Raw genomic sequence first — 25,636 nt, 5'->3', positions numbered from 1 at the left:
TCAATGGGAAGTGTTGCCTGTCTAAGATCCAGTGTATCATACACCCAGAATCAGTAATCAGCAGAGTTGTGTTGCTTCTGAGGCATACCTTTCTTTATGAATTTAGACAAATTAATTTTACAAAGTGTTGCATGACCAATCGCTCTGTGGCTCATGGCTGCTTTCGTCTAGTCATAGTCTGTAAATGGGATCTGGCAAAATGCTTTAACACAAGCAGCTTAAATTCAGCCAACGGTAATCAGGCAGTCACCTGATTTTCCCTAACACTGCAAACTTACCTGGTAAGTTATTCTCACAGACGTTAAATCTTGCACAAAAATGATTGAAACTGTGTCCATTGTCTTTCCGTATACACACAAACGCAGTGATTACAAACACCCACATTTCTTTCTGTTATTTAAATCTTATTATTTGAACTGTTCTCCCTTAGAAATAAAACAAAAAAACAAAAAAGGTAGGGGGGAAATGTTAAAAAAAAAAAAAAAAAAAGCAGACTAAAAAAAACGTTTGATACTTAATAAAACTTTTATTACAATATATGTATCAAGAACAAAATCTGTCAGGTACAAACAGCACAAAGGAATGTCAGAACTCACATCTCGGCTGGTGAGGGGATCGTTGGCTACACTGACCTCATCAGGTCGCCTTTAAACTGGTAGAAGTTTCAACTTCTTAAATCTCACTGTACCAATAAATTCGCTCACTGCTCCTGTCACATGATTTCACTTTACACCGAGGACGACACACGTGAAGGACTAAATGCATTTAGTTAAGTGAAAGCACCAAAGAGGCCTCGCGCCTCATTTGTCTGGCGTATGGGGAAGACTATAAAAGGTTCTGGATCACAGTTTAATTCATATCAAAAGGAGCTTAACCACACTCGAAGGCAGTTGAACATACTGAGAAAAGCACAAATGGATGAAACGCTGCCCTAAAATTTATCATAATTTTTTTTTATGGGTTGAGAATCGCATGCACATGAGCGGGTTAACATCAATACTGAGCAGGACAGGTTCCATTTAATGGCAAGCATGTATGGTGAACTCATAAATTGTTAAATAATGTTTTCTCCTGACAGGAATAACATTGAAACAGTCATGTAACAATGGAATAAAAGAGGTTTTTCAGCTACGTCTGCTACTACAGTTCTCTCTCTCTCAATGACACTCCTTCACAGAGCATGTGTTAGCATGTGCTCCGACAGACGCTTCAGCACTAAAGTCTTCGCATAGAAGCAGCAATACTTTGGTTTTCTGAACAGCAAACAAAAGGAAAAAAAATTAACTATCTCCCAATATAAAATATGCAAGCATTTTAAAATATTGGTCATATGACTTCATTTCAGTAAACGATTTCTTCTAAAGTGGTACAATTAATAAAAAAAAAAAAAAAAAAATGGAACCGTGTGTGAATATATAAATGTAACACTGTTGAATATACTTTACTGTATGCATTTAAAAAAAAAAGAAAAAAAAGACTCCAGATCCCATGTGGAGCTGAAATTACAAAAATAATAATAATAAAATAGTGGCAAGCAAGAGGAGTCATGACCAGGCAGCTTTACACCTTTTCCATCTCTCTGGTCAAACTCGAGCAGTGGCTCAAATATCTAATCCGGAAAAAAAAGAAAAGTAAGAATATTAATATTTGGACATCTGAAGAAATCTAGCACGCTGTAAAATAACTGATAATGCGTCTGCAGCAGAATTGCCCTCGGGTCTCCACAGGTCTGCCTCTTACCATCAGTTTCACACATGTTGGCCTTCTCCCTCTCCGTCTCCTTGTTTCTGCATCTGGGCCTGCATCTTGGCAATCATCTCCTGCATTCGCCTCAGCTGAACGACACAGAACATCAAAAGGTGTGAATCAGGACACTCATGGCTGCGACTTTGAAGTGACATAAGGCATTTTGGGGGGGGGTTTTCTATAGAGTCTATCGTATAATATTGTTTGTTGTTTCTGCAAGGTTGTCTACTTATTTGTTTTAAACTGGACCTTGGTGCACACCCTCACTCCATCCCCTGTCTGAAATATGCCGTTTCATCTCCTCTCCCTTTAAAACCTGCCTCCTTGTTCGCAACAGTCAACAAATCTTCTGACTGGCTGCCCGTCGCAAACACAAGCAATAAATGTGCCTCATCTTTATCTTGGCCCAAAAACTTTCTTTAGGAAACCTAAACAACACATTTCTTTGAAAACAACGCTTGTAGTCTAGTGTCTGAAATATCTCACCTCAGCCTCCTTCTCCTGCAGGATCATATCCTTGTCCATTTCCTCCGGCTCAGGTCCCTTTCTGCTTTACAGACACAACTATAGTTACTGCAATGCTGTGCGCTGCAAAAATCAATGACTTAATTATGCAGGACACAATTAAAAAGATAATCATTAAAGCAAATACACAACTGGAGAGGTTATAAATGCTCTTGTAGTGATTTTTGAAGCATGATTATTTAGTCAGCAGAGAAACTGTGTTTTCTCTGCATGAGAGAGTGTTGCCATTTTAAGCAGCGTTAAGCAAACACGACAAAAGCCACACTGAGGAAGTAGAAAAGCGGGTCAGTGGGTTAGTTTTGTCTGCAGGGACAAGGTTTGTCTGCAGGGACAAGGTTTGTCTGCAGGGACAAGGTTTGTCTGCAGGGACAAGGTTTGTCAGCGAAGAGTTGGCAGCTACAACAAATAACTACACAGAGGTGAAAGCATGAAGATTCAAGAGAGAAGCAGTGGGTGCAAAGGTCAGGGGAAGAGCAGGACCTCCCCCAAACTAAGAAAATCCAAAAATAAAACAGTACCTCCATCAGTCCACTCACTGGGAATAAGGCAATTCAACACCAAACACCATCTTTGGACAGATGGCACGGCAAATATGAAGACAGTAAAACCACTCCCTTATTCTGTGTTGCCTTTAGAAGAAAAGTCTAAAAACAGTCCTTTGGGTCAACGTTAGGGGTTAAATAATGAGCTACCCACACTATGTTAAATGCTACACACACAGTAATCTTGTTTCTAACCTGCACAGATTTGCTACACACAAGATAAAACAACCCACTAAAGCAAACAGCACTAAATTCACCTCCAACTACCTCTACCTCTACCTATTACAGTTCACATGCAAAAATCACGGGTTAGAGTTACTGTACTACAGAACTGATACTGGAAAAAAGGAAATGAATGACCGGACTACCCAATGAACAGGAATAACTCTTTATTTTTCCTTTTCTGGTTGGTTTAGCTGGGTTTTGTTAAGTTTCACCTCGTGTGTGTGTGTTTTTTCCACAATACTGGATGTAAATGTACACACAGCTCAGAGATTTGCTGTTTGAGGAGGGGGAGGTGCAGAAAAGCAAGCAGACAGGGAAGTACGTACGCAGGAGACATAGGCAGAATGTAACCATGGGAGGACAACCTGCCACCCCGTTTGAGGCGCTCCGAACGGAAGTTCTCATAGTGCAGGTCCTGGGTTACTTCCTGGAGATCCTGCATGTGGGTTCTGTGGGATTGAGGAAAAGTCAAACAATAAACAGATTTGCAGAGAGCTCAGGCACCGCCATACTCCCTCCAAAGGCAGGCGGAGGCCGTCTGGTTACAGCAGTTTCAAAATGAGACTACGTTATCTACACAGTTTTGTCAACTCACAAACTTCACCACTCACATCAGCATGATCCGCAGTTTGAGGAAATCATTGTGCTCCGGGTTCTCCACCTCCACCACTCCCCAAGGGTACAGACGACCTCTGACCTTTTTCCCTTTGGCCTCAATCTGCTGGTTGGAACCTACCACTGCAAATGGGATGCTAGCCTGGAGAAGAGGAGCAGTAGCTCATATTTATCATGTTTCAACCACACACCATGGATAATTATGATACTTAAAACCAATCCCTAAATTGATAGTTGGAAGTTTAACAAAAGCAGAGCTGTCCCAAACGAGTACCAAAGCTTCTAAAGTGAATAATCAAAGCTTCACAAGATGACCAGGAGAGTAGGATTGGGTTGTCTACCACCTCACCCTAACTAACCAACCAACTAAACCAGCAAATCCTGCATTTATGACATATAAACTAACTGTTTTTACAAAAAATTAATATTTGTTGGAAAGGGCTGTCTGATAGCTTTCCTCTTTGCTTTTGTGGTCTGCACCGGCTAACACACTGAACCTTGACCCAGAGTTTATTTTGATGCGTTTGTTTGTAAGCACACGTGCCATCTCACAAGTTGACTCACAGAAAACACTGAGATAGAAACTGGGTTTTGTTCAAATCTCCCATCGCTATTTGCGTAGGAAGAAGACAGAAAGAAACCTTTCTCCAAGGTTGAAATCGTGCACAGATAATGAAGTCAGTACCTTGAGGATCCTCGTCTGCTCTTTGAAATCTTCATCTTCATCTGACTCAGCATCGGGAAGATGGTAGATTTTGATGCCATGCTCGTCGATCTCATCGAGAATCTTGATAACACGAGAGTGTAAAACAACAGTTATTAGCAGTTATGTTAAACTGATGATGATCTTCTGCTTTCTTTTGATTCCAGACACGAGATAACGATCCTCAGAATCATTTCTCAGGATCAGCTGATACAGTAGTACCTGCAAAATTCTGATGCACCCGATGGATAAAGCAGTGAGTATGATAACATGATACTGTAACTACTCTTCAAGTCAGGAAATGGAAAAAGTCCCCGAACAATGGGTAACTCTGGCGTCCTCACCCTGCGCTTGAGCCTCTCCCTCTCTCTGAGGGTGAGTGTGTCGGCCTTAGCGATGACAGGAACCACATTGACCTTGTTGTGAATGGCCTTCATGAACTGGACGTCAAGTGGTTTCAGGCTGGGAGGGAAAGGAAACAGAGGGTCAACGAGAGACAAAGAATCTGCGTGAACAGAGGACCTTCACTGTAATGACTTAGGCCTATACAGTATTTGTGCAAGTGGGGATAGCAGGACGCACCCGTGGCCGAGTGGGGAGATGAAATAGAAGCAGCAGTGAACTCTATTGTCAACAATGTGTCTACGATTTAGGCCGCTCTCGTCGTGGAGGTAGCGCTCAAACTGGTCATCAATGTAGCTGATAATGGTGCTGAAACTGGATGGACAAAAAAAGAAAAAGTTAGAAATTATACTGAGCAAAGGCAACCACAAAGCCTGGCTAATAATAGATTCTCTCCTATCCTCTCCTATCATCACCACTCACAGATCACAGGAATAAGATAGCAATTCAAATCCAAAAATACCTCATCTACTCATCAGCCTCCACCCTACAATGATTTCTCACCAGTCTTGGCTGTTGATGGCGTCTCCGTATCCTGGTGTGTCAACCACAGTGAGGCGGAGCTTCACTCCTCGCTCCTCGATTTCTACAGTGGATGCCTCGATCTGAACTGTCCTTTCTATTTTTTCTACGAGAGGGAAAGATCAAATGCAGGTTTCTCAAACTGCTTCACAAAAAATTAATCATCAGTGTTTTCAGCGTGTAAATGTGTGTGTGTTTTACCTGCTGCTCCAGGAATGACTCTCTCAGGGTACAGGTCAGTGAGGAAGAGGCTGTTGATCAAGGTGGATTTTCCAAGTCCAGATTCACCTTTAGATAACAGGAAGGTAAAGCTGTCACAAGTAAATGAGGGCTGCATAATGGTTAAATGGTTAATGGCCTGTATTTGTATAGCGCATTACTAGTCCCTATGGCCCCCAAAGCGCTTTACACAACCAGTCATCCACCGATTCACACACACATTCACACACTGGTGATGGCAAGCTACATTGTAGCCACAGCCACACTGGGGCGCACTGACAGAGGCGAGGCTGCCGGACACTGGCGCCACCGGGCCCTCTGACCACCACGGCCCGTAATTATTAGCATTAACACAATGCTAATAATTACAAATGCACAGTCAGGCTCTGGTTAGTGCAAGGGCTCTTCTAATGCAGAGCTCAGTTTCAACCAAAAGAACAAAGACGTCCTCAGTGCGCCGCAGGAAACGCAGTGTGTAACACACACTGCATCTCACACAAGATAGAAATACACATCAACCAAACTCTAAATCTGACTTCAGCATTAATCTTTCCCCAGCCGTCAGGTGGCTGAAACCTTGTCAGAAGCTGGGAAGGATACGAGTTTGTTCATGAGTTAAGGGTAAGAACCTCAAATTGACCAGAGAGGTTACACAAAAGAGACCTGACATTCAAAAGCCAAATAGAAATCTACAGAATTCCAAATTTAGCAGGTTAAACAGGAAACATGACACCAATTGTGTGGTGAAATTTCCATTTTTCCATTTTCTTTATGGACTTTTCAAATTCAGGGTCAGGTGGAAACTGGAGCCTATCCCAGCTGTTATGGGGAACAGGCAAGGTACACCCTGGACAGGTATCCAGTCTATCACAGGGGAAAGGACTGATGTGATTCTAAAACTATATTAGTCCAGCTCTTTAATAAAATAAACAAAGGGTAAACAAACTGTATTTAATGAGAATGACGTTATTTGAATGCTTCAGTCGATATAATTTATGAATGAACTACACATCAGTATCAATGTCTTTACAGGACAAAATTTAAACCATGCATCCAAATACCAATAGTAGGTGTTCCTCAAGTGAAAGACAATAGTAACTCAGTCTGATAATCAGGCCAATAAAAACCTCCTGCACACCACGCAAACATCTGATCTGATCTGCCGCATCGCTTCAGTCTAACACTCTGCCTGCTGTCTGGAAAAAAAGATTCAAAGCAACCGTAAAGACAAGAAACTACTGTTTAGTTTCTTGGTTACATCCAGCTAAAAACAGAAGTCGAGCACAGACACAGAGTCTTAAACAGCTGCTCTCGCCAGGCTGTGACAAAAGATTTACTGAGGTCTTCTTTAGTGGCAATTTGCCAGGAGGTCTTGTAAGGGAGCAAACTGACATATTTATTATGCACACTGCAAGTTCAAGTGCATGTGGGAAAGGAAGAGACTACAGAGATCAATGCTTTTCATTTTCATTGCAACATTATTATTTCTATACGTGGAGAAGAGCAGCATCTAGCCGCTCACCCAGGAAAACACTGATTTAATTTAATAACGGGGGGGGGGTTAAACAGAGGGTATATTACTGCATTACAAGAACCAGCAGGCCTCGCTGTCCACTGTTTGAATGGGTCCCTGGAGGCACACAGGCTACATTCCTCTCTGGTTTATTTTAAAGAAGAAGGATGAGCAGTGTTGAGGGGAGCTTCGACCCTCCCCCATTCCCAGCAAGCACAGGGGTTCACCCAGTCACAGGAACCAGAGTAAGAGTTTACACTGCTGCCAACATCAGCTGAGCAGCTTTACCGATGACTACGTCTGCGCAGAAAAAAAACTTCATGCACAGTAAGACAGTCAAGTGCAAGCCTACGAATTATAGAACACAAAACAACCGGTGTGCTCGTGACACACAAACGAAAAAAAATCTACGGAAGTCAAAAAGAGCTCAGACTGCAAAAACTGCATATTGTTCAAGCGAGCATCCAAGATCCCAACATGAATTTAACCCAATAACATGAGCGAAAAAAGACAAAATGCATTCCACAAAGTGGCCGTGTTTACTCTAGCTTTAACATTCTTATCACTGAGATACATTATCATTTTCCAGACTAAATAAAAAACAGCGTCACGTCACAGCAACATGAAAAATGTGGTGGGAAAAGCATTAGCGCACTCACCTACAACCATAAGGGTGAACTCAAAGCCCTTTTTTACAGATTTTCGATGAACCTGATTAGGCAGGTTGGCGAATCCAACATACCCCGGGGTCTCGGGGTTTGAGAACTGCCCCTGCTGTAGCGAAAAGGGAGGAAAAGTAAAAAGAAAGGAGTGTAAAATGATTATTACTTCCGATTAAACTGAGCAGGATAAATGTGAGGCGACAGCTAATTATATGCGAGCGAGCTTAAATCACTGAGCAGGCTTGACTGTGACGGGGTTATTTAAGAGGCTATTTCCAAAAGATCTCGCACCACCCCATTCATCCAGCATTTTCTACACGCAGCTCATCAAAAGGAAGCCATTTACCAATCCCTGCAGCTAGCCAGGCTGTATACCAGAAAATTCAAATGTAATACAAAGCAGCACCTTCTTTATTCAGTTTATAAGGTGGACAAAGCCTCCATTCCTTGTCCTTTCAGGAAGAAGGTCAAGATGAGCGAGCTTGATAAGCAGTGTGTTTTTACACTGCCCTTAGCCCTTTCAGTACAAAGAAAACTGCATGAGTGAGTCATGAGGATAATGAGCAGCACGCAGACAATGTACCCATTAACAGGACGGTAATATCAATGCCTAAAAAACAAGAAGTTTCAACTCAGTGGGCATATTGTGTTTCCTTTTCACTACCATTAAAGCTACTGCAATGGAGTAGGCAGTCACTGAAGTACAGGCAGGAATCTAGTATTACAGCATGCCTATTGGTTCAGATAGAAAAACTGGTTGGTTTGTTTGTTTGATATGATTTACCTTCATTTTGTCAGCTTGAGACATGTTTTCCTCCTTGTTTAGGCTGAAAGAGAAGACAAAAAACAGACAGATATAAACCAACCAATACAAAAAAATCTTTTCTCACCCTTCTTCTAAAATGGGGGTTGGACTCATGCAGTCACATACTCAGAGGCTTCAGAGTATGAGAGACAGGAAGTCTGTTTTTGCTCGGAGTGGCTTGTGAGAGTGATGTGTCTCACCACAGAAAAAACTGCTTTCCTGCTCTAGGTGTCTGCATTACAGCTGCATCCCACTACAGCTCTATGATCTGAGGGAAGAGATGAAGCTTAAGCCTTCAAACCCAACCTTTCTGTAATTACCATCATATCGGTCTCTTTTGCTAGTTGTGTTGTAGGCTGTTGTATGTTATTCGAAACCCCCTGAATGAACTGAAACTGTGAGAAACACACCGACAGTACGAGGGAGAAGACGTTTTCTCTGCATATAACCGAGCATTTCTTTTCCGGTTAATTAACTAAATATGTTTCCGAGGTAGTTTAGTTGAGTTAGCATTACAAGTCAGCTGATTTTCCGATTTTCTAAATGTGACTGATATTACTTAATAAACCAGCTTCGGGTATTTTAAAATTTTGCTATAGCGGTAATTATCGACGGTCAATTGAACGCTGTTTAACAAGCTAGCAGCCCGAGCTAGCAGCTCGGGACACTGTTAAGCTAAGCTTTAATTACTATTAACTAGCCGGGCAGGAAATCAAATAAGCTAATGTTAGCTTCGTCGTTTTAACAGCGACGGCGCCGACACACTCGGTGATAAATAACTGGTTAAATGCTGAAAAGTACACGGTTACCTTGCAGAGTAGATGGAAGTACAGGGAGCGATGAGCAGCAGACTTGGCGGACACCTCAAATTCTTCAGATTCCGCTGCAGCAGCTTCCTTTAGCACACAGACCACAATGCACTGGGCGAGAGGAGCGCAGCAGGCTCAGCCCTCAGCCGAGCCACTGAGACTGCTAACTAACTAAAACTAGGTGTCAAAAAGGTAAATCAAATAAAAACTAGACTTTAGAAAATATAGAAAACAGAATAATAAAAACAGAGAGGAACATTATTTTGTGTTTGTCAATATAGTTAAGTCATTGCTGCAGATGTTCAGTAAGAATAGGTTAATACAAGACTTAGCTGTAATACCTGATCTATTTTTTTTTTTAAATTTTGCCCTTGAAAAATGTCCTCTATGATATAATAACAGGATTAAACTAACATTCGTATTAATGAAAACTACGGTGAATGTTTAACATGTTCAGACTTATAGAAACTAAACTGGAAAAAATAAACAGATTCTAACGAAAACTTAATTGAACCGAAAACACTGAAGTCTGAAACTGACAAAAGAAAAAGAAAAAAAAGACTTTGCCCCTGTGAGTCAGCAGGAGCCTGTGTCATGTACAAGATCGGCCATTAGAAATGCATTATAAAAGATAAAAGCCCATCAGACAGAGCATGGGGGTTATTAACAGACTAGACTCCCAAAGGGGATATAATAAGTAGGAGCTACCCTGAATTATTAATATAGTCCAGTCTGTGATGCAGCTCAGATTGAGCCTTTATGGTAAGTTCAACATAGGGAAGTCTTTTTCTTCTTCCACCTGCACATATTGGGTGTCACCATACAGCTGATCATCTGCCTCCAGCTCACCCTATCTCTAGACTTCACTTATGTCACACCAATGTCTGCAGGTCCTCCTTGACTACACTCATGAACTGAGGCCTTTTGTCCGCTATACCTACTATTCCTCCTCTCCACTTGTCCAAACCATCCAAAGTTAATAAATCCAACGTAAATAAATTATAAAATATTTTACATTTTGTGAAACATCTACAATTTCATTAGCTGAGGTTTCATGAAGGTGGAAGATCTTGTGAGAGACAGGCTTTGTAGCAAGATATATTTTTGTGATGTTTTCAGATATTTATTCTTTCACACTCTAGTTCTCCCTCAATGGGGAGCAGCTTCAAGGAATCAGCATAACTTCTAGTTATTCCCACCGATGTTAATAATGGGATTAATATGCCGCTATTGTCTGCCCATCTCCTTATCTCAGTTATGTTACCTAACAGCAGACCCTCTAGACTGAGGAGACTGGGTAATGTAGGTTATTTTGAAGATAGGGGTGTAAACTGAGAAGCATTTCCATGTGTCAGCCTGTTTCAAATACTTGTCATTGCTGGTATGTTTTCCTCAATGATGCCAAACTAATGCAATGCAGCTGTTGCACAACTGAGTCAGAAACTCCTGTTATTAGATAGTGTTGAGAGAGATCGTGTTAAACAATGCTGATTGTCCTTGTAAGGGAATCAGTAAATAATGTAAGTTATAAGCAGACTTGATATGGCACTACAATCAATTACTCATTAATACCAGTCCCAGCTTGCAGAGCTGTCTGAATAACACTGGAATGTAGCTTAAAAATGTAAACAATCACAGTCAGGCTGGGACAATCCTGATCTTTTTCTTCTGAACAAAATGGCTTTCACAAATAACTGTTGTCTGATTTATCTATCTGAGTTGTCTAACTTCTCTATCTACAGTTACAGGCTGAGAGGACCTGATAGCACTTTGGGTGTTTGGGTAAAGCGTGGGTGCACTCTCAGGGGGAAGGGTCACATTTCTATACCGACGATTCCTAAACTGTTCCTATAAACAGTGAAGCACACCGATCATAGGTTCAAGAGGAAAACATCGCTGATTATCTTGTGTCAGTTTGCTTTAAAAGGAGGTTTCTCACTAGTCACAACATAAAGTCTTTGCAGTACATGTAAGGCTATCATGAAATATGCGAGAATCATATCCTGCATATCCTGCATATCCTGCTTATAAATGGGGATTCGTTACATTTTTTTTTGACAGAATTTTACAGCCTGATGCAGTCACGCACTGATATCTTTAATGGATGACTCCATATTACATCTCGTTTATGGAACCTTTGAGAAAAAGAAAAAAGAGAGATCACGGTTTGATGAAAATGATGTGATAGCTCTAATTGCACATTTCTGCAAATGTCCAGGATCATGTCAAAGGCATATTGCCCATTCCAGCACACAGCTACAGCTACACCAGTTCATGTTAAATGTAGAATAAAAATGCACCGATGGCTTCCGTAATGAAGTTCAATTAAGTCATACCTAATCAATGATGTGTCAAATCCAATTAATTATGACTTTGGTAGCTGGACATGCTTGTGGGTCACCGAGCTAAAGTAACGTTACCTAACAGGAACTAGTTCTTACATGAATGTTAAGCAAAGGTTACATGCTACATGCTAGATAGTGAATTTATAGAACGTTTGGTAAAAACCAAGTTTGACAGCTGTGATTGTTATAGTTTTATAAATTATACTTCTTCCGTCCTTTACATGTGGCTCGTTGGTCTAGGGGTATGATTCTCGCTTTGGGTGCGAGAGGTCCCGGGTTCAAATCCCGGACGAGCCCACTGTTTTTGTGCCGTAAATCACAATTATTTTTGACGCACCATTCCACAGTTTCTTACAGACGTGTATTACGTTAAACTTTTGGTTTTTAATAATGTTCTAAAGTAACTGATATTAGTAATAAGGCTTTTTCTCAAAAGACACGGGCTGTGTGTGTGTACGTTCCTGAGTCTGCTATCACTCAGCGATATACTGATCTCTTGTGGATTACTGCGAGTACTGCAGGTAGGTGTGCCGAATACTGTTTTTGAAAATATTTCTCAAACATCATTTAGAAAATTTAATGTCATGAATACACATTTGAACCAAATTTAGATGAAACATAGTTTAAATGCCTTCCTGGTTAAAATAAATAAATAAATAAAGGTAGTTTAGAAAACATTCATGTGGATTGAAGGCTGTCTTTCTGTATTCAGCCAGTAGTAGCAGCTTGTCAAACCTTACATTGTGCCAACACCTCAGCTCTCCCCTTTTTAATGTAACCCAAGAAAGCCACTCCTCTGCTTAGGCTGAGTCCAGAAGACGTCTTGGGAAATACCAGCCTGTTTCCCTTTCTGTAACAGCACTCACATCATCGCTACAGAAACTACACTATTTCCATTATTTCTATAAGCTCCTTAGTGGCAGCTCAGTCTGTCATATGTATTGGCTTCATAAGATGAGGCGTCTTATGAAGTTTTTTAAAAAATATATTTCATGTGCTTGTTTCCTCGACTCGACAACATGGCAAAAAGCTAAAGTTATGCTTTGGATAAGAATAAAAGTTCCTGTGAGAGAGTGCAAACAAGAGAGATCCATGTAACGAGCCACAGCTTCTCTTTTCTCAGCATCATGTTTTTTCAGTGGAAAACAAACTTCATAGCAGAATCTGAGACAAACAGGGAAACAAATTCTTCTCTGGTTTTTGGTCACATGTACAGCAGATATGTAGATATTTTACAGATGTTTAACATTTTCTGTCAACAATATTAACCCAGGCAAGCACTCCTCTCCTCTCTCCACCGTCGCCACAGCCTTTTAACCAGAGTGTTATTTAAAGTAAGCAGCTGCCTGCTTAGCCGGCACCTTTCACTTTTCAAGCAGCACTTAATTTACTGGAGGACATTTTAAATCTCTTGCCTCCATGGCACTGAGTCGCTGACAAATGCCTGGTTGCAAATGTATCTCATTGACTGCTGACTCGGTTGTATTACAAGCTGGCTGATAGGGGCTGCCACAGTAATGTGGCCTTCAGGTTTATCCTCAGATGTTGGAGGAAGTGTATTAATTTGGTTTAGATGGGGCCTTATGAGAGCGTACTGGCAGGCAGACACGAGCCAATCCCCCACCCCCCTCTCCGTCGACCTCGGATTGAAGCTATCTGCCACAGAGCCAAAGCATATTCTACCATCAATGTGTCAGGGGAAAGCTATTAAAACCGCTTTACTTTTCCTAAGTATCATGAGAATAAGCACAAGATTTAGTGAAATCCTCCCTGGAGCACTGAAAATCTTGGGGATTTTCCCGCTGAAACGTTTCCTAATGGGCCGCTCAGAAGTGTCAGAAACTCTTGTTAGACTTGAATGTTTCGGGATTTCAGTGTATTTATTTGCAGCTGAAATGACAAAATTTTAAGTCTGTGCGTCAGAGCTTTCCACATCATCAGATGGAAACAAATTCACCAGCAGAAAAAAACAGAACCTTAGATAAACTCAGCTTACCTTTTCTCAAACACCATCAGTGCACACTCAGATCACGCACACTGATGTGCAGCAAAGCACGGCAGATTAATGTGGTAAAGCACCTGAGCAGTTTCTCCATATGATGATCTTTATCTGCTACTTCGACCCTTCACTGAGATCTTAAAAATAAATAAGTAAACAGGGGACTTTTTGTCAATAAATCAGTAATTTTCCCACTCTTCTCTGCTGAGTTTGTTCGTTGATAGAAGTGATGACTGAGATTACAAGCTCAGCATTTTGATTTATTACGCAAACTTTCCCCATTTTTATGGGAATTTCATTTTGACCATCAATTAAACTGCTAATGTATTTTTGAGTTTATTCATTGTTTGGTCTACAGAAAAGAGAAAAGTTCATGACAGGTTTATTTGATTTGTTTTGCAGTCTGAATCCATTTGATGCCACGATTACTGTATCTTGGGCATAAAGTAGAATATCTGTGGTAGATGTTCGTAAATATTAAGATATTGATCCAAGATTTATTTTGGTTTTGAAATAGTTATTACATCAAAGTGGAGTGCTGTAATTCCACCATGTTAGGCAGAAATAATTATTCCCACTACTGAAATGACACCATTGCTCATGACTTCTCATGCATAAACTCTTTAGGCTGCATGACTACCAGCATTAGTATTAACAGCATTGGTAAATCACTTTAAGATGTCTTCTTATCTGTTTACAGTGAACATAACATTACATTAGACAGACCCATCTATGCTGACACAATGATACACATTAACCCAGCAACCCACTGCACTTATGGTGTCTCAGCTTTCATTATATTAATGTATTTTTAAAAAAATCACAGGCTGAGGAACTGACCTGTAAATCAATTCAACAAACAGAGAACAATGGTACTTCCCCGGTGCATGCACTTAGAAAGCTACAACATTAACTGACAAAAAATTGATTAAAATTGTTGATCAGCAAAAAAAAAAAAAAAAAAAAAAAAAAAAAAGAGAGAGAGAGAGAGAGAGAGGGTAGAAAAGTCACTGAAACTCAAACTATTTAAGTAATTAGGTCGGGGGTGGGGAGTTCACAGCTTAATCTATTTAATTCATTTGTGGATTTGGGCTGAAAGTACTGAGAAACATACATCTGCCCAAATGCATGTACGAGTCACTTTACTGGCTACACTAGTACTAGGCTGGACTCCACATCCATGATATTAATCTCCTTTTCTACCAAACACCAAAGGAGATGTGGTGACTGTGGAGGTCATTTAAGTGCAGTGAACTCGCTGTCTTGTTCAAGAAGCCAGACTGAGATGATTTGAACTTTGTGACATGGTGCACTGATAGAAGGAGCCATCAGAAAATGAGTACACAGTGGTCATAAAAGAATGGACGTGGTCAACAGCAATATTTAGGTAGGCTGTGGCGTTTTAACAATACTCTGTTTGTACTACAGGAAGCCAAAATGTGCCAAGAAAACATTCCCCGCACCATTACACCACCAGCAGCCTGAGCTGTTGATGCATTCATGTTCTTTACACCAAATTATGACGCTACCATCTGAATGTCATGGCAGAGATTGAGATTTAAATCACCTTTCTTCCACATTCTGATGCTCAGTTTGAACTTTACCAGGTCATCTTGACAATGTCTACATGCCTAAATGCATCGAGGGGCTGTCGTCTGATTGGCTGATTGGAGGGGATGATGGATAAATTCAAGTAACAATGTTTCTCCCTTCATATTTTACGGGCTCCTGTAACTACCTTTCATATCATTAAGAAAGTGATCCGCCCCAGCTCAACTTTTCATTTGCTCTCACGAGCTGAAAAGGAGCCGTTGTTTACACGTCACGAGCTTTACCCAGTCAGTAAAATCAGGCCGTGCTGTAGTTCCAAGCCTTGTCAGAGCAGCCCAAACTCTCCTATTAATAAGCCTTTACAGCAGCTTTGATCCACCTCCCAGCAGACAAGGTTGGGCAGATTGTAGTAAGGATTTTAAAGCCATTCATGCAATTTTCCAATAAACCCTTTTCCCCAAAGGAAAAATCCCCAGAACATCCCAACAATGACTGTAAGAAGGTTCCTCTGAACCATGATTAAACGATTAAAACAGGCTGATTTTAGCCAACTGACTCCCAGTTAAAACAGTGAATTCGAAGTGGGGGCTTTATTTTAACAATGCACCGTGACATGACCTATCCGGGATGTAATCTTCTCTTAGGGACAGCCTGGAGGAGCTTCTATTAAGCCCAACACAAACTATGTTGGAACATCAGTGAACAATATACCTGTCAAACCCATGAGTGTTTCATCTTTTTAAAAAGCTATTTCATAAGATTAAAGACTTATGTGATTACTAATCAGCTCTGCCAATAAATATGCAGTCAATTAATGTGGTAAATAAGCAGGAAACTGCTCTTCCCTCAACATTAAGTTGACTTGATGGATTCTTTTCTTGTCAGACGCCAGCACACTCCCCGGCTCGAGTGCCTGGCCTGCCTCTCCGTGTCGTCTTTCATTTCCTTTTCACCCCCAGGTCTTTTTGTACCTGTCAATTTCTTTCTACAGTGTGACTCCTTAATCCACCTGAGTGCATAGAGGACAGTTTTGACATAAGAAGAAAAGATAGACTCCTAAGGAGAGGACCGGTATCTTTAGAGCCTTGGGGATAACCGGATTACGACAGCCATTTTGTGCTGCTGGCAGTTTTTCTTATTACCCATTTCCCCCCCATCATCTCTCCAGAGTTGAAACACTGCCCTTTCTTAGAAGTCACTCCAAACACAGACACAATACACGTTTTTCTTTTATTTATTTTTATTTCCCCCCCAACTAAAACAACAGAGAGAGCTTTCTGCAGGATAAAGAAAAAAGACATATACCAGTGACAAAGATAGTTTCCCCGCGCTGCCCTTTGTGCAGTCTACCTTGCACGTTGTTGTTCTCAAACAGTGGAAAACTCTCTAAAACATGGTCCCTCTGCAGAAGCAATAATTGTCTCTGTGTGGCTGCGGGTGCCTCCTGCGTGCGAGGCCCGTCTGAACCTACCGCATGGGAGATAACAGCACAGCTATGAGGAGACAGATCAGCTGTCTGACCCCTGCTGCCAATCACTTTGTCCCTCCAGCCCGTCTGCTGCGAGGGAACCCACAGGGAAAAAAACACTCCCCGAAAACGTCTTATCATCTCCACCACCGACGCATTGTGCCCTATCGGATCTTTTATGTCCATTTATTTCGCCTTTGAAGAGGCCTGCGGCGCCTTTGATTGTGGGAGGTAAATGAAATAAAGCCCCCCCCCCCCTTCTCGCTGGTACCCTGATATCTGAATTCATCGCTGCAACCGAAACCTAAACCCTGAGCTTCAGCTGACCACCGCAGGTCTGCTCACAGACAAACACATCCTGCTTCTGTCGTGGGTATAATCCGTTTCGCAGAAGTCATTTTTGGGCCTGGAAACCCTGTTATATGTTGAGCCTCTACAGTACATGTATTCTATACATTAAACCATTAGGGTTACCTTTTATATTAGGCAATAATAAATTATATGCACATAAACTACATATAAATCATAGTTAAGTTGCTGCTAAGTTTCTAAAAATGTCATTTCAATAACAGATGAGAAAGCTGAAGCATACATTTGATCAGATAAGGTAGTAATGATAAAACCTGTAACAATCAATGGAGTCACCCAGGACCTGTGAATTACAGCTCTGATTAATATTGATCCCACAGAGTACGAAGGAGGGAGGGGTGAGCCACTCACGCACATATTGATATATAATAAACCTGCATTGTGTCATTGGACAGAATTCAAATGAGCGATGTAAAAGGTAAGAGTAAAAACTGATTTTGCGGCAAATGTGGAAGCGAGTTTGGAGAGAACAGAGATCGGGCCATGGTGGGTGGCATCGCAAAGTGGGAAAACTGCAGGAAAAAGGGAGGGTGAGAGTTTGGGGGCGTTTTGTTAAGATCGGACTGAGGTCTGAATCATTGTCAGTTTTACAACCATGGCATGCAAAAGTAAGATGTTGAGGCAAAGAGGCAAAGACCCTTGCCGACAAGTTTCTTTCTAAAGACAGTCAGCCAAGCTGAATATGGGGAAATCTTTAAGGCATACTAATGAAATAGCACTTACCTGTTTGGAAATGTACTGGTCTTTCCTCACTAAAGCCAGTGGAAGCATTTTAAAGGTGTCAGCTTATTATGCAAGGGCTTGTTGGGGTTTGGCCCAACAGCCAAGACCTGCAGGCATTCCCATTTAATTTAGTTTTACACAGGGCCATATTTCAAGAGCCGTGTCATCCGTGTTGGAGGGGAATCTGGAAGTTTTAGCAATTTGAGGGGAATTAACAAGCTGCAGTTGGATTTTTTGGGCTGATTACATTGGTTTTAGACACTGTGTTTTTTCCACCATGCATTTAAAAACAATAGGAGCTGGTTCAACGTGGATTAACAAAAGAGGTATGCAAGAATACTTTGAATGGACAGCACAAAATTTAGAACAGAACTAAGAGTAGAAAAAGAAAACACTGTAGCCAAGAACAACTGTGGTGCTAACTGTGGCACAGTTTCAGAAAACCTGTCAAAATAAAATAAAATAAAATAAAATAAAATAAAATAAAATAAAATAAAATAAAATAAAATAAAATAAGGGTAGCTGACTTCCTTTGAAATGAAGATTATTATTGTGCAAATGAGGCATTCAGGGCCACAAGCAGCCGCACCTTTCAACCCCCTCATACAAATCCTTTTAGCTTCTAGTTTTCTGCAGTCCAGCTTCTTCGCTGGTTTTCATCCCTGCTTCTCTCAGTTGAGATTTGAAGAGACTAAAAACTGTTGGAGAGCGAGAAGAGGGGGTGCCCCTCAAATGTTGTAGGCCTTAACAGTCAGTTTTTTTGTGAGAGGATTACAGTGCGCTCTCTCATTCCCATTGGCTTGGCCCGCCGTGACAGTGGTGTGATGATGAGGAGGATGACATGCCCAGCATCTTCCATAACAAGCTTCCTCTTGGTTCCATTCATACGCCCAGCCTTTTGGCTTTATGTAGTTTTCAGCTCCACTTTGTGTAAACGCTTCAGTCAATTTGGACTTAGTGTTAGCTTAAAATATTTCTCTGGCTATTCCCGAGAGTTCTTCGCACTTTTCCATTTTACTCACTAGAGAAACATGAGCTTTTTGAAGGAGTAGGTGAATTTAAAGTGCGGTCAGTAGGTGTTTTAATTAATGCGTCTGTCCCTGCGATGGCAAAACCTTTAGATCACATCAAGAGACCTATGAACGCCTTCATGGTTTGGTCCAGAGGTCAGAGGAGGAAGATGGCCCGGGAAAACCCGAAGATGCACAACTCTGAAATCAGCAAGAGACTCGGAGCGGAGTGGAAAATGCTCTCTGACTCTGAGAAGCGTCCCTACATCGACGAGGCCAAGAGACTGCGGGCTCAGCACATGAAGGAGCACCCGGATTACAAGTACAGACCCCGGCGCAAACCTAAGAGTCTCCTGAAGAGGGACCGGTTCGTTTTCCCGTTGCCGTCTTTACTCGGGGACGCAGCGGAACACTTGAAAGGATTTTCCATCGACTCTTTTCTCGTCCCCGGGGATAAAGCCAGAGCTCTCCTGGCTCCCGCCTCCGCTGCTTCCTCATTCTCTCTCCTGGAGCCGGTGGCACATTTCAGCACCGGAGCTGTCCAGCGGATGGCGGAGATACCGCACTCTCTGACCGCAGGCGCCGTGCCCTACAGCGCGCACACCTTTGGATACCAGACTGGAGGGTTTGGGGGTCTGCCCTGCCCCGCACAGCACACCCACACTCACCCATCGCCTTCCGGCCCGGGATACATGATGCCGTGTAACTGTGGCGCCTGGTCTGCAGCTACTTTACAACCCCAGGTGGCATATATCCTCTTTCCTGGAGGGATGACCAAGAGCGGCATGGACTCGTACGCTTCACCCAGCTCCAGTGTGTGACAGACTGGATACACATAAAGACGCATGGGCAGGAGGGGGAAAGTTTGCGCACAGAAAGACGAAGAGGTCGTTTAGAGACTCAGGCTTAGATGACCACATTTAAATATTAAAGTGTCAGCGCAGATATTTCAATCACGGATTGATTAAAAAAAAAAACTATAAAAGTCCCTGTATTACTCCTTATTCCATGTAAATAGAGTAAAAAAAAGTATTTAGAGAAGGGGGAGGGTGGTGATGATGCTAATTTGTTACTCTTTTGTAAGGAAAATCGTTTCAGTTTAAATACAGTGGACATGCATAACATAGGACCAACATGCTGAAGTTATAGACTTGTCTCCTCCCCCCTTTCCAAAACAGTCAGGTTTTCATTAGTTCTCACACTTGGACAGTTATTCCACAGAATATCTGCTTCATTAAGTGGGACTGTTTTTGTTTGATTGATTGATTTGTACTCTGAATTGGGAATAATAAATGTTTTCAGAGGGACTGTCTATATATGTATGTTTAGAACTGCATTAAGACTGTGTTAAACCAGGTAAAGCAGTGGGTCAGTTTCTGTTTGATGAATAATATTAAGCAGAAGCTGGTAGTTGTAGTCACTGGGGGTGATTCACAACCCTGTTAATCATATTTTACATCACACATGAGCTGTAATAATTACTTCACTGTTGCGATTGTGTTAAGCTCTAACCACCTATATCTCCTGATAAGCTGTTTTACAGACTTACACTAAAGACAAACAGATACTAAACCATCACAGACACTTCACAGCAACTGACAAACATTGCAAACATTACAAAATTACATTTTCCAGTCCAGTCATGTTTGACTACTGCATGACTCCGTGTGTGTAAGTGTGTGTGTGTTTAAGCAAAAGTGAGCCAGGGTGATGATAAGCGAATAATAGGAACTTATCTCCTCTCCCGTTTGTTGACCAAGTGATAAGCAGAATCATGGAAACTGTATGAGGTACAAAATTGTTTCACGTCTACAATATACAAGAAAGAGAACTCACAGTGAGCTCTGGTCTTCATGTACAAAAGCTCAGCAAGCAAATCTCTTGTATTTGGAAGTGTAAATGGAAAAAAACAAGGTGTCCTTTATTGTCTAAATGTGCATTTGTTCAGCATTACACGGTAGAAATGCATCAAATATTCCTCACTGTACTTTTAGCAGGGACACTGCAGCTCAAGAGAGAGGAGAGCCTGCAATCTTCTTAAACTTCTTAAGTCCTCCTGTGTAGCTGATGGTGATCTTTGGCCACCCTGATCGGTTCCCGCTCACCTGTGTGTATCTGTACGTTGTTTTTCCAGACTTTTTTCTGGTGTGAGGGAGTTACTAACGATTCTAGACTGACAAACAGTTTGTAATTCGCAGGAATAGTAACGTTCTTTCTCAGGTGTCAGGTGTTCCTATCACCACTGCGTTCACACCACTTGGTAGCCCAACCCATGCTGCCGTATCACCCAGGGGTAACACCCAGTCTCCTCCACCCACCACACTACCACCATGACTACAAAGCACCTCTTTGCACATTTTGATTCTCTGCATCACACGGCACACCTGTGACACCTTAATCTACACTCAGTTATATGTCCAGCTATACTTTAAGTAGTATCTATTAATCTACACACACACTGCATCTCCGAGGTGTATATTTTCCAGCTTCCGAACCACCACACAACAATGGCGCCTTCAGTTCTGCAAAATGGTGGATTCATCTTGGGTCTCATCGGTGCAGCTGCCCTCATTGCGGCCACAGCCATGAACAACTGGAGCGTGAAGGACAGGCAGGAGCAGGTCGTGACCTCCGTTTATACCTACAAGGGTCTGTGGCAAGACTGTGAGACGACCTCCGCCGGACTCACAGAGTGCCGCCCGCTCTACGGCCTTCTGGGTTACTCAGGTATGGCGAGGCTCTCTCAAGCCTTAATTTTCACATCCTATCTGGTGACTGACTGTTTGCTTTCAAATTAGTCTAAATCATTGTTGTCTTAAACACTGAACATATTCAGGCTGGGAATTATTTTTCCCTCACTGACAAGGCCACAGCCGCAGGAGTTTTTCTTAACAAGGAAATGAACACTCTTCCGTCTCTGCTCTAAAAGGAGATGTTACATTTTCACTGATCATAGAAGCAATTCTGTAATTTGGTTATTTTAAAATGTCTTGAGTGCTCAGGAGACGTTCAGGACAAGGCCGTATGTCGAGATCCAACATATGCTTCCTCTCAAATGTCCCAGGAGGAGGTTGTTTCACATCAACATTTCGGCCATGATGAAACATGTAAAAGCAACAGCATTGGAAAAAGATTGCTTTCCTCTCTGCGTCTCTTTCATTCAACAAATTTGTAAAAAAAACAAAAAACAAACAAAACAAAACTGTAAAATAATGAAGTGAACTACATTGGCTGATTAACATCCTCACTTAGAAACCTCCCTGAACTCTTTGCAAAGTAAAATGTAATTATTAGGTTGAAGAACTTGTAGGGAAAAAAATATGTTTTGCACTTCGGAAACTCATTTTGGTCAACATAAAAACTTGATAAACCTGACTCACAGGTATATTATCATGTCTGTAAAAACTTATTTTTTACATTTATTTGAAATTTTCTTTTAACAAAGACTCTGAATATTAAAATAAAAAAATACACATATGGATAAACAAACAAATAATGATCATTTTAAAAAGCAAATCCAAACTGGAAACCAACTCAAACTGAAGTGAGGACAAAAATGAAAAATAAAAAAGGAAAAGTGCTAAGAAGTGAAATGCCCTACTGGTAATAATAGGGTGAAAACCTCACCATGTTCATCAGCCATGAACCTGAGTTTTTAAATGTGTCTGTAGAAGTTTTGAACTGTCGTGTAGGATGTAGATACGTTTCAAACTAAGTAAAGAGGAAGTTAAGACAAAACAAAAAAAGTGTCACCGAAAGAGATCAAACCCTTGGTTTTTGTGAGGGTTGGGCCCGCACCTATTAGTGTTTGCATTAGCATTTCTATCATAAAGGCCAGGCCCAGACTCGGTTATCAGAAAGCAGAACAAACAACAAGCAAAGGCACCTCCCAACAGCACATCTACTGTAAGAGAACACACTTCAAATCTTTAGACACATTGTATTTGAAGAATTAGTCATTTCAGTATAAAAGCCTACCTTGAGTGTTTTTTGTGAAGCCATCTACAGTTTTTGACATAATAAGACTTGAACTGAACTCATCAGTGGTCTTAGGTTGACTAGAGTCAATGTAACGCGCTAAGGTCTCCGTGTTTTCTGTCCACCAGGTACCTTCCAGGCGGTGCGAGCTCTGATGATAGTGGGTGTGGTGCTGAGCGTGCTCGGGATGCTGATATCAGTCTTTTCCCTGAGCTGCCTCACAATGAACAAGATGGCAGACAGCGCAAAGGCTAACATGAGCCTCACTGCTGGCATCATGTTCGTCATCGCAGGTCATTATTTACCTCTGTGAACTTTCTAGTACAAACTAAACTGAATTGTTTTTGTCTTTTTGTTTCTTTTTTTTTGGGGGGGGGGGGGGGGGGTGTCTATTATTGGACACCCCCAGAGTATCTTTGTATGACCAATGGTTCAAAATCATCTTTTTTTTTTAATCTTGCACATTGCAAAACCCGATTGGATGCCCCTCACAAACAGGCAGGTGGGCGGGGCCTCTGTGCTGAAAGTCATACAATTAGGGACATCCGTTGTGACTGGTGTCATTCAAATCAGTGAATGTTTCTCCTAAACTTTGTCGAAATATCCCATTTTTGTTTTTTATACAGTAACTTTAACAGGATTGTCAGAGTTACAGGCCCCTCAAGGAATGCAAATGGCTTAAAATCATTGTTACAGAAAACTATTTTGACATAGAAGTAATTGCAACTTGAAGCTGAGCCTGGCCTGAACAGGTAAAAAGGTCAAACGGAGCTCTTTCATATGAGATAGCTTGTGTGAACCACCCTTGAAGTTGACCCAAATTACATTTTTTCCATTTGGTTTCAGTTTTCAATAGAGTTTAAATGGTTTTTGTTATTGATTTTTTTCAACCATGAAATATTCATGTGGTGTATTTATGAAGTTATGAGGGCTCAAATATACTGAAAAAATGTATGCTACCTAAAAAGAGCCAAGTTCTACCCACCCTTAAATACTTTGAGGGCCTGTAACTGGAACAATATGTGAACTGAAGTTAAAATTTTGTACACTTTCATTAGATTATGTTAAAGTTACGGGACCACCAAAAGTAGCAGATTCTGAATGGGTCGGTTGTAAACTTTCCTCAGACCTGGCTGATTTTATATAAAACCATCCACTGACACCATACTGAGCTACACTGTAAGAGTAAGTAAAATACTTACAGTGTTGCCAGCAAGTTGCTGTAACATTTAAAGCAACCATGCTGTAATTTATTTAACATTTGTACAGGACAATGCTGCACAAATGTTGTGATGCTTTAATTTTACTGAGGTTCTTTCACACTAATGTAATCTTGTGCTTTTGTTGTATTTACTTTAATTTGTACAGTTTCTATGATAATTTCTTTCATGAAACTGCAGTATTTGCAAAGAAGTATTGACATTCATCATATCCAGGAGATAACTTTAACTGCAGGAAGTATTCTTAAAGTTCTAGCTAACTGCATCTGACATCTGAAATTTACAGCACAGACTGTATATTTGATCTAATGGTCAAATAAACTGATATGGGCTCCCAGAATGCAGTTTGGATCAGTCTGGGCTCCACAGGAATTATTTGCACCTCATTAGTTAAAACACCTCATATTTAATATGAGCATCCACTGCAGTCATTATAGCAGTATTTGACCAAGCTGAGAGTGTGGCAGAGGTAAATAAATCACTGAGCTCCTGTTTTTCTCCTTCTCTCAGGTGTGTGTGGCATTGCAGGAGCTTCTGTGTATGCCAATCAAATTGTGGAAAGTTTCAGGACGTCCACCTACACCAGCTACACACAAGAAATGATGGGAGAGGGGATGAACATGGGAATGGGCGGAGTAGGAATAACCACGTATGATGCTGTTTTGCTTGCATGTAATTATTTCACCAAATAATTCCTATAGTGTGTGTGCAATGTAATGTTTTTTGTTTTCTGCTTCTTCTTTTTTTTTTACCAGTTACACATTTGGCCCAGCACTGTTCGTTGGCTGGATCGGCGGGGGCGTCCTGCTCATTGGTGGCATCCTGAAGTCTCTCGCTTTCAGAGAGATGATAAAAGATGAGAAACCACGGTAAGTCCCCTCACAGATGTATCATGTTTTTAAATTACTTTCTGCTGCAGTTTTATCTGGAGCAGTTCTCTACAAATGCCCCCCTCAATTTTTCATTTACATTTACAAGAGAAACATTTTCACAACAGATTTTTTCCTGCCATTTGTTTCTTTTGCAGTTACCCAGGGGTTGTGTACAAACCTCAGTCCAACAACAAAACTGAAGTGATGGACCACCGCTCAGAGGGAGGCAAGAAAGAGCACCAGTATGTGTAACCTCAGCCACAGCGTAAACACGTGTAGTGACTTTACTATAGAAATGTGTTTCCAGCTTTACACGTTCAGTTTGCCTTATAAGGGGATTTATTTTCATTTGCTTCATATACGCATTCAATTGTGCATTCTTATTTTCTGATAGTAGAAGTTAGCAGTGTCTCACGTCTGTCCAGCTGCAGGTGCAAGGAAAGAGTTTTTGGCTATATTATTATTTTTATTTTTTTACATGGACATAACAGTAGTTATGTGATGCTCAGATGCTGCATGTAACTGAAGCTTCTTTTTTTTACTTGAGTTTTGTGTAATCATTATCTGTCTGAAAATAAAACAGTGATTCCTAAAATATGTGCATCAAGTGGTTGTGGTCGCTCCAAGCATTTACTGACTATACATGCAGGTATTTAAAGTATGACGTATGTATAGAAACTTTTACTAAAGCTGTATATTTTGCAGATAAGTCCAAGGAACAGGCAGACCTGGTAAAATCAGCTACTGTATCACTGTTTCCTAAACAAATGTATTGTTGTAAAGGGAGATCTGTAATAAGGTCAGCCAAGTTTA

The 25,636-nt window shown here is 41.1% G+C and overlaps 3 protein-coding genes across 4 annotated transcripts; 2 read left to right on the top strand and 1 right to left on the bottom strand.

Moving 5' to 3' along the window:
• Positions 1–506: 506 nt before the first annotated feature.
• On the bottom strand, positions 507–9,434 carry septin2 (septin 2). Of its 2 annotated transcripts, none has more exons than XM_082514205.1 (13): positions 9,289–9,434; positions 8,459–8,501; positions 7,672–7,786; positions 5,482–5,568; positions 5,263–5,386; positions 4,939–5,073; positions 4,701–4,818; positions 4,339–4,440; positions 3,650–3,795; positions 3,365–3,487; positions 2,233–2,293; positions 1,741–1,835; positions 507–1,609 (listed from the first exon to the last, which is right to left on the bottom strand). In XM_082514205.1, the coding sequence occupies exons 2-12, from the start codon at positions 8,480–8,482 to the stop codon at positions 1,749–1,751; spliced, it is 1,122 nt and encodes a 373-aa protein (XP_082370331.1). In that variant the 5' UTR covers positions 8,483–8,501; positions 9,289–9,434; the 3' UTR covers positions 507–1,609; positions 1,741–1,748. The 2 variants fall into 2 exon arrangements, with proteins under 2 accessions (XP_082370331.1, XP_082370332.1); XM_082514206.1 differs by having other exon boundaries at positions 3,404–3,487; positions 9,289–9,431.
• Positions 9,435–18,848: 9,414 nt separating this feature from the next.
• Positions 18,849–19,574, top strand: LOC309694779 (transcription factor Sox-14; the record flags this gene model as incomplete). The annotated part of the gene is made up of 1 exon (XM_082514983.1): positions 18,849–19,574. One exon carries the CDS (start codon positions 18,849–18,851, stop codon positions 19,572–19,574), a length of 726 nt encoding a protein of 241 aa, XP_082371109.1.
• Positions 19,575–21,260: 1,686 nt separating this feature from the next.
• Positions 21,261–25,281, top strand: cldn18 (claudin 18; the record flags this gene model as incomplete). The annotated part of the gene is made up of 5 exons (XM_082513164.1): positions 21,261–21,480; positions 22,860–23,024; positions 24,462–24,600; positions 24,707–24,820; positions 24,979–25,281. 5 exons carry the CDS (start codon positions 21,261–21,263, stop codon positions 25,073–25,075), a joined length of 735 nt encoding a protein of 244 aa, XP_082369290.1. The 3' UTR covers positions 25,076–25,281.
• Between the last annotated feature and the right edge of the window lie 355 nt (positions 25,282–25,636).

This window comes from Aulonocara stuartgranti (assembly GCF_965226115.1).
Source record: "Aulonocara stuartgranti genome assembly, chromosome: 18".
Classification (NCBI taxonomy): Eukaryota; Metazoa; Chordata; class Actinopteri; order Cichliformes; family Cichlidae; genus Aulonocara; species Aulonocara stuartgranti.
The sequence above is the reverse complement of the archived record's forward strand: the minus strand, read 5'-3'. Positions and strand labels throughout refer to the sequence as shown.